Consider the following 17,242-nt stretch of genomic DNA (forward strand, 5'->3'; position numbering starts at 1 on the left):
ATTTGTATAAATATTGTATAATATTAAGTTGCCGCATGTCTATTTCATTTCCGGGTTGTATATACTTTTCATGTACGAGTACAGATATTCAATAAAAGTAAAACAATGCGATTTAGAGGCAAGGCCGCAGGAAAAACGGACATCCGGCTTCAGGTACAAATTGGAAAAGAGTATTTATTTAATATTTATTTATTACACGGCCGCACATCGCGTCAACACGCGCAAGCATTTTAGATGTAAAGTAAGTCGAAAGATTGGCAAACCGATTTAAAAAACAGAATTATATACAAATGTGTATGAGTACTAAAATTAGAGTACTCAGAAACCAATTAAGAGATATATTTTTCAGTCAAACTTATTTCAAAGAAATACAAAAAAAATTAGATGAAAGTAATTAAAATAATATAAGCTTTACGAATTATCCCGTAAAAGGTTATCAATAAATTTATGAGAGTCAGACTTTCAAATTCTGGATACGTACTCAGGAATCAGACAAATGTGCTAAGCTCATGAAAGTAGAAAAGAGAGAAATTAAGTAAAGAACTGCGCTCAAATAGAAGTATAGAAAAATAGATTTTTACAACGGAACATTTTTCAGACAATGTCATGAAAGTACGCTTTTGTTTTTCGAGCGCAATTATTATTAAGTGAGTGTATATTTGTGAGTCTGGCGATAAGAAGACTATAATCGCGTAAATTATAGCGTGCAAAGGTGAACACGCTGAAAAACTATTAAAATTTTCGTCGCTTACCGTCTAGGTCCCTTTCTATTCTTGTAGCTCTAATTCCATCTGTATCTATTCTTCTATCTGAAAACAAAATCGGACACATTTACAGAAAACTGTCAATCTTAGTAAAGAAGCGCAGAGAAGTACATAGATAAGGTACACACAGAAAAGGGAACTATTATTATAAATAGACATTATCCTTGAAATATATATATATATATATATATATATATATGTATGCTTACAAAATTATTTTGCATCCGAGAGTTTTTGGAAAGTTGTTAAATTACTCTTGTTTTAAACTGCATAAAGCTGAATTTCTGCGATTAATAGGGTCCTTGAATATTATATGACTCTGCAGTAAGGCGATACGCAGTTTCGCAATCAGGTTTTATAGTTTCAATTGATCAATACATAAACGTACTTTATGTATTCAAAGTAAAAAATTTTAAAGGAGATTTTAAACCTATAAGGTGAGCGTTATGTGTACAAGTTTAAATTTTTAGGCAGAAAAAAGGCTGTAGAATGAAGTTCTACAATATATGGATATCAATTTGAGTTTAGATATTTTTCAGTTAAAAATATAAAAATATATGAAATAATATATAAAATAAAATGTTTCATAAATGCAACTGCAAAATGATGTTAATTAAAGAAACAGTAGGTGTATTGCTTTACAAAATTATGTTACTTTACATAAAAGCATACAAAAATGCGTGGGCGCCTACCGAAAGGCGCCCAAGATTTCAAAGATTTTGAGAATCAGTTTTCGATAGCAACTGAAACTCAAATTATAATTTTTTAGTGTGACCATATCGTACTGAAATATACGATTTTTAGGTGAACGGACTATAAAATGAGGACATTTTTCTTGCTTTCAAAAAACGATGATAATTTAAAGAAATATCGATGCTGAAAGGAAGAAAAAAATGATTATACTAAAATATTAAATTTTCTAGTTTTTTATTAAAACATTAAAAAATGAAATTTTGAACGAATCTTTTTATCACAATCTAGGAAAATTATATCTCAAAATAAAGATTTTTTGAAATCACGCCGCACCGATCGCTATAGATGATCTGCTCTGGAATGACCCTAAAATAATTATTAATGAGTTTTCTTTCAAATTTATCGAAAATATAAGTGAAAGATTTGAAATAACCCAGATTTATATATGAATTTTTATTTTCTTAAGTAATTACCGCATACATTTATGAGATGGAAAATTGAAGTGCGCTATGAATATTTTTATGCCAAAATTTCGATTTTTTATAGTTTTCAATATTTTTTCTAACATTTTAATTGTCCTGTCTTGTACACTGCGAGAAAAATTTAAGATGAGTATTAAAACCCACAAATTTTTAATTTGATTTTAAAATTGAGATTAAGGATTTAAATTGATCCCTACAAGGTTTCTAAATGATGAAACTTTTAGAAACAAATGTCTGATTTTACGATTTGGGGGAGGGGAACAATGGTTAATACGAAATACAAACCTTGAATAAATGTTCTTGAAGTTAATTTGTCTACCTATTTTTAAGATTATATCAATATTACTCTTCTAATATTACTGAGAAAATTCAAAAAGATTTTCAACAAAGTTATAATTTGAGGCGAAAAATAGTTTTCAGTATAAAATAAAAATCTCATATAAATATTTATTTTCAGGTATATTTGTTTTTAAGGTTATATCGATATTATTTTTTTAAGATTATTAGGAAAATTCAAAAACATTTTTGAAGATTTTAGATCAGTTGAGACAATGTTTAGAAATTTTTAAAGCAACTTTATTTATTTTACAGGATTTTAACAAATTTTAACGTAGAATCTAGTCAGTTTAAAATAGATTTACGACTTGTAGAAGTTAGAAGGACCCGAGCAGCACCTTTTACTCCTACTTGCGCCGCGGCGTCAATTCTCTTTTTGTGTAATGGTTTTTGATCAGGTGAATGTATTAATGATTTTGATATTAATTTTTTGTTTTCTTGGTCTAAAATCAATATTTTTTTAAAATCGATTTTTAAAATTGTGAAAAAATCAATATTAACAAAATATTGATTCTAGACCAAGTAGACAACAAAATTAACATTAAAATTATATTCTTAAAAAGCTTCGAATTTTTAGTTTAAAATCTTGACAAATCTAATTTTTCAATCCTTTTAAAACTTAGGAATATCTATTAAATTTAATTGAAATTTTCCTTCAATTCTGTAATCTTGCAAAATTGAAAGTTGTTGCTGTACATTCTTTTATATTATTTTTCGAAATTTGAAATCTTTTGAAATCTTTTCCAATTTTCTCTAAAAATTCATTTTTCAAAAATATCCTAAATGTTTTTTCCACATTTAAATATACATAAGAAGGTACCACAAATTAAACTTTTACAAGAATTTATCTACTTTTTTAAATATCGAAGAAATTATTTTTGATTGTAGGTACAGTATTCCTAGCAAGTCCCATTTTTAATTAATTATGTCGTAATACGGAATGAAGGAAAGGGGAGAGGGAGGTAAATGTCTGACTAGAATGCCTTTAGTGGAAATAAGAAAAGGGGAATCTCAGGCCATGCTGAAGATGTCGTCCAGAGGCCGCGATGTACAGTTACTTGACCGACTCCTTTGCTTGAACCAGGCACAGGTCTCGACTGGAACTTACAGCGACTAGCGAGACTCTTCTTGTCCATGCACAAGAGCAAGGTTGCCTCGGAGCCCAAGGCGTCTCCATACATGATTTCCTTTCGTCATCTAAGCCGTACGCTCACACTACTCACGCCCGTTCATCCTGATTCCTGATTGATTCAACGGGAGTACGGGACGAGAAAATTCGCAGAATCGCAGATGTCCTCAATGGCTGAAGACTGCACTCTATAGTCTCGGCCCGCGTCGGGTGACCTGCCCTGCTCTACTCTGGCAATACTAGCTTATAAATAAAACACCTTAATCTGACCTTGAATGCGATTCTATCATCGATCAGACATAGAGGTGACGAAACGAGGTTAATAAAGGGAAAAAGTCAGGTCTCCTCAGTTACTGATACTGAGATGGATGTCTCAGAAAGCGTCATCAGAAAGCGTAGCAGATTTTAGGATAACAAGCTTTTATGATACAAATCTTCACTGAAATGGTTGTCCAAATAACACAAATTATATGCTCTCTTTTTATGCATGTGTAATTATGAAAAGAAAGTACTTGGCGATGCTATGTGTATACTAAACAAATTATTTCGTTAAGTCGTTGAATCAACAAAACTTTTTGTTGACACAAATTTTACCCCTAAAGTGGATCAAAGCATTGCACAATTGAGAAACAGTTAGAGACTACATAATTACTACATTCAAAATTACAACCACATACATTTTCACGTTTCTATGAAAATATTAATTGTTTTTCCATTGTGCAACGATTTCGTTCACTCTTGGATCAAGATTTGACACCTTGGGATAGTTGTTTAACCGTCGTTTCAATTTTATTAGGTCAAGCTGACAAGAAATATGCAATTATAATGATAAATATAAACTACAAAGAAGATGTCTGGGAAGTTTTAATATTTATGGCAAAAATACAGTAACAGCTTTTCATTTACTCATGCTGAATAGATGTATAATATTTCGTTAATAAAAAAAAAAAATAAATAAATGCTTCAGCATTATTGTATACCAAATAAATTTGGTTAATAAAGCTTATCAACTCTGACGTTTCACAAATTTGCGCTATATTAGGTCTTATTTTGGCGAGTGACAAATACTCTAATATTTTAGTGACTATTCGCTTTTTAAATATAAGACTATCAAAAAATATTTTAAAAAGTATGAAGTTTCAGTAAATTAATAAGGTTTTTAACAAATCAATAATGACATAATGTGGAAGTTGCGAAAAATAGTGTTCTTCGTCCTGAACTTAATCTGCGGCAAATTGCTTATATTATCTACTTTTAGAATGAAATTTCTTCTTATTTGTTAACATAAGTACACTGAAACTTGGAATTATGAAGTCCGAGTTTACTGCGTTCCCTTGATCTGATGCCCACGGAACGTTATGATGGGAGTGGGGGGGGGGGGCTGTTAGCCAAGCGTAACGAACGGATCGAAGGCTGCACACTCAGCGCGTTAGTCGCATTAGGTTGCGCTGTGCGTCAAAATCCAACTCTGGATTTATGGTGCAGGCCACTGCCGGCTGTGCTCGAACCGCTCGTAATTTAAAGTTCCAATGTATACAAATATTTGTTACAAGGTTCTTTTATTAATAGTGTTCCAATTTGTAAAAATGTTGTAAGTTGTAACTTATGATAAAAATTCATATCATATAAGTTTTCACGGATTGAAATGTTCAGTTTGAAAATAAAGTGAACATATATAACTTTAGACATATATTTGTCTATAAAAATTAAATTTAATTAAAGTTTTAAAAAACACAGTATCTCTTCGTCTCGAAATCCGGGGCGAATAGTTAAATATTTTTCATAAGCTTAGCTAGACGTTCCGAATTTCCGGACGACTAGTAAATCCTTTTGCCAACCCTCCCAATTTTTCGGGACGACTTGGTGCAAGCTGAACAGAAAACTTTTAAATAAATTAAGTTTTTTAAAATTAAGATCTACCTATTTACCATATGTTGAGCTAAACAGGAAAGATTCTAGACGATAGCAAAGAACTAAAAATTTAAATACAGGACCTTTTTACAAATTATTGATGTAAATCAGAGTGAAATTGCTTGACATAGTAATAAAGATTTATAAAATAAAAAAATATATATTTTTCACCTTTTAATTTCATTACAAATATCCCGTGTGGCTCGGGTTAGCCCTGGTACAACAATGTTTCTGGTCGGGGACTGACCGAGCTATGTTTGTTTTTTAAGGGCCTACCCGTGCGCTGGTCGGGGACTCGCTGGACAAAATTTATGTCAAAACCCCAGTCGAGGGCTGAATGGGCTCTGATCGCACAAATCTTATGATCGTATGTTCAGACGGTAGCTGGCCGGGCGCTGATAGGCATTAATAAAATTGTTGAACTTTGTTTATAACTTAATTACTTTCTCTGATTTCATTAAAAAATGGATGCGTATACCCGCATGGATGTTCCACGCGTGAAAATATATTAGGTGAATATCTTTTTCACACCACAAATTTTAAGGTTTCATGAGTTCAGACTTTCAAACCATGCATTTTGTGACAAAAATTCGAAGACAATTTTTTGAAATTCGAACTGTTTTTTTTTTTAAGAAAAAAATTCTAAGTTCCATCTTTATGAAAAATTGCAAATGTACAAAAAAAATTTTATATCAATCTTAAACGTTGTAAAATAGTATAAAACAACTGAAAACCAAACCTTACACGAAAGTCAAAAAAATTTATCATTAAGAAATTTTCAACGTTTACGATTGAATTTCTGAGTCCCGTCGTTGAAAATTTTAAATGTTCATAAAAAATTACATTTCCTGTCATTGTAAAAAGTTGTAAAATAGTCTAAAACGGGAAAAAACAAAATATCATGCAAAGAAAAATTGTAATCGATTTAAATTATTTATTTAAAAAGTATTTGACTGATATTCTTGTTAAAAGTTCGTGTATTTTATATTTACATAACGCCGCATAATAATAAATAATTAGAAAAAGAGTACTTAAAAGTTGGTACTTTAACTTTTCTGAACTGTAGCTTATGAGGATGGCTTTTTCAACGAGTATCAACTTGTCGGTTTAGCGCAGTGGTTAGCAGCACTCCCGACTGCTGGGCGTTAGATTTAGGTATAGATATATGTAGGTTCGATACCCCGTAGCGTTAGAAATTTTATTTGTAATATATAATGTTTAAAAATGTAATATTTGTATTTACTCTAAACAGGACAATTAATCTTGTTCGGGCCACGGTCGAAATCCCTGGCCAGCTCCCGGCCATGTTCCATACCCGGGCGCTGGACAGCGCAGCGTGACGATGCTGGTCGGATTCCGGCCAGAAACCCCCCCTTCCAGTTCCCGACTTAAAGCCGGGCTCTCCAGCCGTAGACTGGCATGCCGCCGACTAAAATTTCCACCCGGAATTTTGCATGAGATCCTTTTTTATTTGCAATCTATTGATTAAAAGTCTTTCATATGTTAATACTTGTTAAGATATTCAAACTTAAATTGCCTCTCTCCTATCTTTCTCGTGAATTTTCATTAATATAATTGGGGGACAACATTTTTTATTATTTTCAACGCCCTAACTTTTTCCGATAATTCTATATTTTAAATGATAAGCTAGGTTGTATACTTTTCTGATAAAAAATGTTCTCGAACCGATGCAGATGTTTGTTGAAATTCGAAAATTCCAAAGGTTCAAACTGAAATTTTCTGCAAAAAAAAAATTAATTTTGTTATTGTAACTGTATTATTAAACACATTTTTTCTAAGACTATATCTACACTCGTTTCTTTCCCCCTAAAAATTAGATCACTTAATTTCAATACACTAAATTGCGTATGTCGTAAAGCCCTTTAAAAAAGCTAAAGTTTCGCTTAGTTCTAGAAATAAGACGATTATGAATTAAAACCCCTTTAAAACGAAAAACTGAAAATCTGATTTTTTAAAAGAAAATTGAGTAAATTTGTTGTATAGGTGGACGGATCAGTTTAATAATAATAATTGTATGCACAAACATACATGGCGCTTCATGTACATGTAATTTGCACTATTTAGCTTTCCCTGTTATAGTTTCTAATAAAAATAGTATATAAATCATTAATAAAAACATCGGAAATATACATTTTCATTTATTTTATTAAAAAACACAATTGAACAGAAAAAACACCTATAGTGCTGGTACAACATTTTTCAATTTTAATAACATTATCTCCAATTGTTAAATACGTGTAAAAATTCTATAATAACCCGTTGATTTGTTCAAAAAAATTAATATTTTAGTATAAATTATTTATTTAGTATGACTTTTTGGATATTTTAAAATCTATACTTGACTTGACACGTTTAAATTTGAAGTGTTTTAAATTGTAAAGAATCAAATAATAAAATTTTAAAGCGTGGATTCAAAAATGTTGACCATTTGGAATGGTAAAACTTCAAAAAGCTTCAGTTTGAAACATGAAAAACTGAAGTCTTGTCATTTCTTATGGTTGAAGGTACAGATGATTGTAATCACAAAATAAATAGTCTAAATAGTATTTTAATTTAGAAGTGTAAACCTTAAAAGCTAGTAAAATATACCCCATCAAGTACGATGGCCCCCATCCGGGTGAAACCAAGCCAAGCATTTCTTATCTTTGGTGAATAAACGGAAAGCCATAACAAGTTTTATATTTCAATGCAGATACATGCAATTTAATTTTAAATACGATACAAATAAATTTTGTATAAAAGTTTTTCAAATTAAAAGTAGCTTTGGAATTTTGCAATTCAATTATTATAAGTGAATTTAAAACTGCAGAACCTTAAATTGAAGAATTTAAGTTTTAATAATTTTTATTTAAAAACTGTTATTGTTGATAAATAAATGATTCGAAGTAAATGATACAACTAGCTGTAAATTTGACCACGGGTGCTTTCTATGTTCTTACATAAACTTTTAATTATGTTAATGAAAAACCATAAATTTGAGTTATTGGTGGTAAAAATAAGGACTAAAAAGAATACCGATATCTATACATTCTACACATACATCCATCCACAAACACAGTCACACATACATCCGAAAAATTGCTTTAAACGTTATTATAGATATATTTCAAATATATCTGTGCTTGCAAATGATTCCAACTGTTGACAATTTGACTACAATTTACAAACTAGTCTAGGTGACATCTCATAAATAGAGTAGCACTCAATTGAATACAAATTCTTTATAAATAATTTATTCGTCAAGCAGTCGTGAAAAACGGTCTTAGAATCGTGAAGTAGTCTCGTAATGACAAATGATAAACTAACTTGCACCTCTTAATCTTCATCCCATTTGCTTATAGGAAGTTTCAAAGCTCCACTCCAAAAATACAGACAAATTATCAAATCGCCGCACCTCAGGTACATTGTTACATAAATGACGAAATTACTTTTAGAAAGCGGAATAATAAATGATTTATGAATTATGAATGATGAATTATGAAATATATTGTTTTCTCGTGAATCAAATGATCCTGAACAATTGAGGGCATTGACAGACGATTCGATGAAGATACATAAAAAAAATTATCGTTATGTATAATCAGGAGATTAGCTTGTCGCGCGTTATGTGAAGATATTAACTCGAGTTAAATGATCTCACAAGAGACATAAGACTTTTGTTGCAATGCGCTCGTGATCTTGAAAATATGTGACATGTAGAAAGTGAAATAGAGAGTTTAGAGACAAAACATATATGACGATAGAAAGCACGTAATGCTCATAATTAGAGAGGAATTGAGATTCACTCATATGTATAATATTATACAAGCCATGAGGAAAAAGGCGGAAGGTGGCATTCTTCCGAGTTACAATGGAGAACAATTTAAAGTTAAGGATTGTAATAGTTCTCGAAAGCAGTAAGTATCGAATAGTCTTTTTATGGATTCGTGGCTCCGTTGATTACTTCCCCCGTATAAAAAGAGTGTACTGTAAAAAAATTTCATCATAGGAATGGTGAGGCAGAGGATATCCTAAAAGACCTCGAGGACATTCAGTATTGAGGTTGTTGGCTGGTTCCCACTTGAGTTACTTGCGTGTCAGCCGGTCAGTAGAAGGCTTGACCTATCCTCTTGGCCTATGGCCAACGAGGTCGTTCCGCAAGTGGTAAAGACGGTATCGTTCACGTGGATTTACAAGCGCGATATGCTTCCGGCAATAATAATTAAACCCCACATATGTTTGTTCAAAGATACACTCTTGTTCAAATAATAATTACTTACAAAACAACATTAATCTTGATATTAAGTACGTACTTAGAACTATATGGAAAAGAAAAGTGAATTCAGAATGGTTTGATATACTGGCGAGAGCAGTAAAATTCATAAACTCTCTATTGACTTCTCAAATGATAAAATAAAATAGGTCGAGTAAATTATTTGTGTACAAAATTGAAACAACCTCTGACAAGTTCACTTTTACAAATGTATTTATACTATGTAAATTATTGTTTTTCGACTTTGCCTTTTTATCTAGAAATTATAATTATATACTTCTTCACAGAGGAAGCAGTAATTATTTTAATAATTAAATAATCTCGTTTCAATTCCTGTAATATTTTTATAAGTACACGAACGTTAATTTTTGAAATAAAAAATTCTAATTGGATCTTTTTATTAATTTGAGTAATTTTTGTGCAATTAGAAAGTTTTTCAACATCTTATAGAAGCAACTCAAAGCAATAAATCAAATAGGAAAAAACTTATTTATGGACTTGGGAAAAAAGCTTAAATACATTTTTTTATTCAATCCGAATTATTACATGAAAAAATGGATTTTCTTTGAAAGATATTAAGGTTATAAAGACTAAAGACAAGTTCGCAATGTTTAAATAGTTATTCAGTAATTAAAGAAATTCAAAACAAAATCTTTTCACTTTCAGAAGTAAATTTGCCGTCGAAGGTTTCGTAATAATCTCTATAAAATGGATCTCTGAAACAACCTTATCATGCATACATTGAGGTAGCCTTTTATAAGGTTATTATCACTATTCATTCAAAAATGATATTATTGGCTCAAAAATCACAGATAAATTATAATAAACATTGTACTGTATTTCGATAAAATGTTTCTTTTTTTTATAATAGCATTTTATAAATTAAAAAACTTTTTTTTACGCTGTTGTAAATATTTGGAGCATTTTGCAATTTTTCGCAACAGCAGCAAATTCTTTTTCTATAATTATCTCGGACCTTTATGAAACTTTCAATCAAACATATTTATTTGACCTTAAACTTTCATTTAGTTTGATAAAATAATTTAAAGGACCATAATTATACATCCAAAATCAGAAACTTTTAATGTGAAAATATTAAAAAGTCTGTAAAATAAAGAAAAAGAGAAGCGAGAAATGTCCAATATTGGGAAATTAAAAAAAAAAGTGAATATAGTTGAATACCATTTGAATGTGGAATAAAATTTTCTAAATTTTAAACCGTGAAATTTGATATTCATTTCTGAACCGTGGAGGCTACATGTGCCCAAGAAATCAGTCTATTCGTACCAAGATTTCGGTACACGTAACCACGGACTTTTTGAATCTACAGAATTTTAATCAATGCCATATTTAATGCATTCAAAGTTTAAAAGATTCTAACTTAAAGCGCATATTTGAAAACGAAGTGTGTGACCGAAAATATTTATGCTACGCTCAATGAATTTCGGCGAACACATCCACCCTTTTCTTTTCCATTTTTTCACTAAAATAATTTAAATTATATTAAAAGTATAATTAAATATGTTTTAAACATTTAAAAACTGTTATAAATTGCACATTTAATAAATCAGGACAGTATGGACATTGGGAATTTGAGATAATTCGAATTTGAAATTATAAGACATACTGATCAGTTTTTATTAATTTTCAATTCGAAAGCTTTCAAAGAATGTAACCTTTCTTTTCGAAATATTTACATTTCTCTTTTCAATAGACAATTATGAAAATTATGAGATTATAGAGATCATGGTGATTTATAATCTTCATGTTAAAAATTTACAAATTTGAACATTGAATACTTTAATTTCCAGTATTTGCATTTGAAAGCTTTCCCATTTCATATAAGTAAAATTGGAATTCTAAACTAATTGTAAATTTCATTAAGAAGTTAAGCAGCATTGGGCTCGATTATACTTAATTAGATTTTTCAATTGAAATTTTCAAGTTTTAATTCAACACTAATTAATCTCAAAAGTACTTTCTCAATTATTGTAATCAAAAATTCGATTTCTGAAGACGCTTTTGGCTTCTCTTGTATGATTATGTAACTGTGGGTTAGGCTCTTAAGGCATACTATCTTTTAATTAAACATTCCTATCTGAATATTTGAAAGGTTTCCAAAACCAAATCACCTCGAGATTTCTACAAAAATGTAGTTTTGATTCAATTATAATATTTCTCATCTTCAAATTTATCACGCAGAATTAATTTCAAAATCATTTATAAACTACGATCAACAGTAAGTGACTACCTACAGATCATATTACCACACCGCAAGCCGCGAAGACATTTATTACAAGAAAAAGTTGCTGCACTTGTTTCATAGCTATAACAACCGAGTAGGGTACAAATTAGTTTAAAGAGCGTTATATGCTTTTCTGCTTTTCATGCTGAGAATTTGAATTGCAGCTGAGAAAAACACTCGTTTAACCTTCTGTAATAACAAAACTGTATATATTACATGAAGATAGGGCATGACACAGCCAGTGCAGTATATAGATTTAGTTAAGATGCAATTTTCAGACTGAATTTACTGTTGGCATTCAAGTCCGATTTTCTCGCGAGTTCGCGAGTCCGCGGTACGCTTTCTTCTGAGATTATAGGTACACTTTTCATTGTTCGGAGAAAGCTGGTATAGTGAGATTAGCCAGTGATTATTATTAACATTGACCACATTTATCAAGAACGCTACTCAGATATTCCACGTTGGCATTCGCCGGTGGGCGTTTAATAGTATTTCATTCAAGATATAATCAGCAACCTAAATCGATTTCAGCTTCCGACAAACACCAAAGATCTTAATTATTTATGTGAATTTATATCGATTTATTTACTCTTTAGTCTCTCATTCATTTGTAAACAAAGTACGAGAACAAATTACAAATGATTTAAAGATATTAAACCTAACTGTCCTATAATTTACATCATAATTAACTTTGCAAATAAGGTTTTTAATCAAACTGAAAATTCACACCTGCCATAATATAAGGGAAACCAGTAAGAGGTGGATACCAGAACGAACTAAATAATGGGGGACAGTGATTTGTTTTTATAGTAATACTTGTACAGTATTTTTTTATGTTAGCAATATTAAAAATGAGTTTTATAGTCAGACTTTTTACTACTTAATTACTATTTTTGAATTTAAAAACTGAAAAGTGTGTTTCTGACTCTTGACTTCAAAAGTCTCTAAAGGTTAAATATCTTAATTTTTATAAAAAATATATTTCACGTTTTTTATGGGAAGTGTCATTCTATACAAGGTGAATAAATTGTTGACATGTTATTCAAACAGGTATCAACCCATACAAATATCAGAGTAAATTTTTTTTCTTTCAAGTTGCTAGCACAAATAATTAAGTGCTACCAATCAAACAACTCTTAAATAAATAAGCCACTTCATGCCTTTTACCAACATTATAAAAAAACCTTTAAAAAACTTACAAAAAAGAACTAATTACATCTACAGTTATTTCGTCAGAAATGAGAATAGTGACTTGTTACATTTCCAGTCACTGATTCAAGTAACTTGAAGTGACCGCAAAGTTCATTTTTTACACCTTTACATATGGAAACATATGTTGCATATTTATAAAAAATTACTAGAAGGTCTAAAAAGATATCAACGTTGTTATTCTTACTGTCCAAAATTAAAGAATTTGTAATAAAAAATGTATAAAATTAAATAGATTTCAATTTTAAATCTTTAGAGTTGTACTATTTCAAAAAAAGTATCAAAGATGCATCATTTTCTATTATATATATATATTAAATAATGAAGAATCTTCAATTGCAAAAATACAAAATTTGACAATTTAAAATTGCAAATTGATAAGATTAAAGAATTTTACAATTAAAATATCTGTAATTTTGATGATTTACACTATACCTTATTTTTAATTTGGAAAATTTTGATTGAAAACTTGACTTTCAAGATGGACCTATTTTCACAAGATGTTGCAAATTTTATAATTTCAAACTATAAACATTCAAAACTGAACAAGTTGGATAATTGTCAGTCGTAAATATCTTCAGAATGAATCAGTACCGAAAATAGAAGATATCATTTGTAATGCTTAGAATTCCAGAAAGTCTTTTAAAAACATCTGATAAACACATAAAATCCCAGATTAGCTTATTAATTTTTTCTTGGCTTCTAATTTCTGTTGGGTTACAGCCTTATATTTAAATGAAACTTGCAGGTAACTAGAACCCAATTAACATTAAAATTGTACGCAAACTGATGTATCTCTTTCAATATGTATTTCAATTTGTGATTATTAATTATAAATTTTATATAGTACTTTAAACTGAAGCATAAATTTTAATTTAATAATTAGATAATCAAAAAAAGATACATGTAATAGAGGCGCAGCACTCTCTTTTTGCTAGTTTTTCTTAAAGTTACTATTGAGTTGGATTTTTTCACTTTATTTATTAAATTTTTTCTAATAATTTAAGAAGTTGCAATACTTGTAATATAATTCATTGTTATTAGTATACAATATTAAACCACTTGCATTTCGGGTTAACCGTAACTCAATCGTTGAAGAAGGGAGTATCAGTAAGGGGAATACATTTTTAGATTTATTTAGAATTCCCGTATTATTTATGTAAATAACCCACTTGGGCCCATTAGTATCCAAGGTCTTTTGTTTCAGGCATCGATCTTCCCACTGATACTATTTTTATAAACTATTTCCCGCCACATTTTTCTGTCCTGGCATATACGACTAGTTTCCTTCACGTCAATGCATTTTTTTAAGCAAGCTCTTGTATTTATATAGATTTTACGTCTCTTCTAATTAGGGTCTCATTTACAAATTATAACCATTCTTACCACGGTCTGCATCTGGGCATACTGCCATTTACTCTATATTGATACGCTTATTCCGTTAGTCGTTCATCTTTCATTCTCTCAACATGCCTAAACCAGCTCAAAGAATTTTTTCACATATGTCAACTAGTTTCTCCTCTATACCACATTCTTTAAGGATTAAATTAGCACTCACTTTGTCCATCAATTTTTTGCTGCATATCGTGCGCAGTAATTTCATGTTAATCGCAATTGTTTAAAAAGGGTTATTTCTCTATTAGATGAACTTTTTGACGAAACTACCTTGAATCGCAAAAATTAATTCCAAACGCTGATGACATTCTTCTTCAAGTTTGAAAGTAAAACATTCATCAATGATAAATAACTTTCTACCTAGAATTTATGAAAATACTTAACGACATTTCACTTCTTTGAAAATGTTAATTCAAGAACAGCCTCCTTCGAAAACTATTATCTGCTCGGCACTAATCGATTTTCACTTCCCGGATATCTTCTACTATCAGATGGAAATTTATTATACCGGTAAATATAGTATTACTATGATAGAAAAGTTTATAATTTGTACCTAATGCCTTCTATCTAACACAGCTTGCATTAAACGGTCACACCATTGAACACATTTCTGTTGCAAGCAGCATTGAGCCTCTTGTAATTATGAATTTACATTATAGTTATTTTATGAATGATCTTACGCATCGACACCGACCTACCCCATGAAAGCATACATTGTCATTTATCTTGAGATTCAATGCGGTGCATGAGACACCCACGGACGCGCTCATTCGAGAAAGTTACTGAACGTGGGAAATGCTGCAATAGAATATAAACCTACCTACTACTCGAAATTGCAAAGTCACTTTCGTTTGTTATAAGTCGAGAAATATTTATTTTATTCGAAAGTGAAATTTGGCATACTGATAAAAAATTTTAGTTTGGACAAAAAATAATTTTTTTACTATTTGAGAAACATTTTTCTGTTGGTTCAATCAAATGTTTGTATAGCAAAGCGTTTTCTTAAACTGGCAAAATTTCTTTCAAAATAGCAAACCAACACTTTCTTGCACGAATATTTTCACATTGTGCACACGTTTAATTTGGTAGTTATGGATTTATTAGTTTAAGCTATGTATGAAATAAGTGGCTAATTTTATCTAAAATGAATTAAGTGAAACCCTCTAATAGCCCTCTCTTCTATATTCCGTCCAAGAATTAACGTTGCGCCGCAGGTGGGTATAACAGGAGTTGCGCAGAATGCACGGGGTCAGCGGTCTTCACTCAGTGCGAGCAATCACGCGTGAACAAATAAAAGTGGAACGGGCTATAATGAGTTAGTTCCCACCCACCTTCAGCCCCAAAATAGGCGTTATATAAGAGTTTTACTGTATTATTTTTATTTAAAAAATGTTAAAACTTCCAACAAACATGTATTTAAAAAATGCTTTTTGCAACTGAATTTTTCCTTACTATCATTTCTTACTAATGATTAAAAAATAGTTGAATTTTCATAAATCATGGTTAATTTTCCGAGGTAAACATTCTCTACAATTGTACTGTTTTCGATTTTGCAATTAATATTTTTATGGCTGAAATAGTGAAGCATATTCACTTATTCTCAAAATTGGAAACAGTAATTATGTTTCCTAAGCTTCAAACTTTTTCAATGAAAATGATTCTTTTTTCATATAAGATATAATTGATAATATGATCTAAATTGTTAAAAACATAGGAATGTCTTTTCTCAGATACCTGATTTTGTATGAAAAAACTACCTCAAGGGATTTTAACTTTAATCAGAATCAAACTACTTAATTCCGAATCAAACAAACCTCAAACCATATAGATGCATAGTCAATTACATAATATAATATGCAGTGAAACTCTTCTATAGCGCCGATTTTTGGGCTGACGATGGGTAGGAATGAACTCATTATAGCCCGCCCCGCTATTGTTTGACCACGCCTGAGTGCTCGTCTGAGTGACAACAGCAGATCCCGTGAACCCCAAGAATACAATTGTTGAATAAAAAGTCTTAATATTGCTCAATTTTAAATGGAAGCATTCGAAATTGACAAATTTTTAATTTAAAAAACAAGATTAAATGTATTTAATTTACGATGATCCAAATTCAAAATTTTAATTATGAAATGTCTGAAGAGTTTACAATGAAAGAAATAAAAGCAGAGTTTAAAAAGCTGAAAAGTTACCATTTTTAGCTCCAAAACTGAAGGCTTTGGGTATGGTACATACATTACGAAAAAATTAAATATTCAAATATTAACAAGTAGGACACCACAACTGCGATGTTGAACACGATGCGTTGGAAAACTCCATTGAAAAAGTCTGTGTAACTGAGGTTAGATATATAATTAAGAACTTGAAAAACGGTAAGGCTGCCGGGGTAGACGGTATTAATGCTGAAATGCTTAAACACGGTGGCAAGTACATACCACATAGAGTTTTCGATTTGATAAATTTATGTTTCGAGATGGGAGACGTCCCAGACGATTGGAAAGAAGCGATTATAGTACCAATATACAAGAGAAAGGGAGATAAAAGCGAGTGCAATAATTACAGAGGGTCTAGCTTATTAAGCACCGTAAGTAAAATATATTCAAAAATACTTATTCGTAGGGTAATGAAAATAACAGAAACAAAGATTTGGGAAGTCCAAAGTGGGTTTATGAAAAAAAGTTTTCTGTGCATTTGTTGACCTAGAAAAACTTTTGACAAGGTAGATAGAAGTATACTTTGGGAAGTTCTGAAAGAGTATGGAGTCAATGGATGGATCCTACAAGCTATAAAAACAATATATACAGG

At 30.5% G+C, this 17,242-nt stretch overlaps 1 protein-coding gene across 1 annotated transcript in view; it reads right to left on the minus strand.

Annotated features, from left to right (window-relative positions):
• The window catches only part of LOC117178876, a 124,494-nt gene that overhangs the window by 24,817 nt on the left and 82,435 nt on the right, over positions 1–17,242 (minus strand). Inside the window, exon 2 of the mRNA XM_033370395.1 lies at positions 753–809. Within this exon, the coding sequence (XP_033226286.1) occupies positions 753–809 (57 nt within the window). The remainder of the gene's footprint in view (positions 1–752; positions 810–17,242) is intronic.

This window comes from Belonocnema kinseyi, chromosome 8 (assembly GCF_010883055.1).
Source record: "Belonocnema kinseyi isolate 2016_QV_RU_SX_M_011 chromosome 8, B_treatae_v1, whole genome shotgun sequence".
Classification (NCBI taxonomy): Eukaryota; Metazoa; Arthropoda; class Insecta; order Hymenoptera; family Cynipidae; genus Belonocnema; species Belonocnema kinseyi.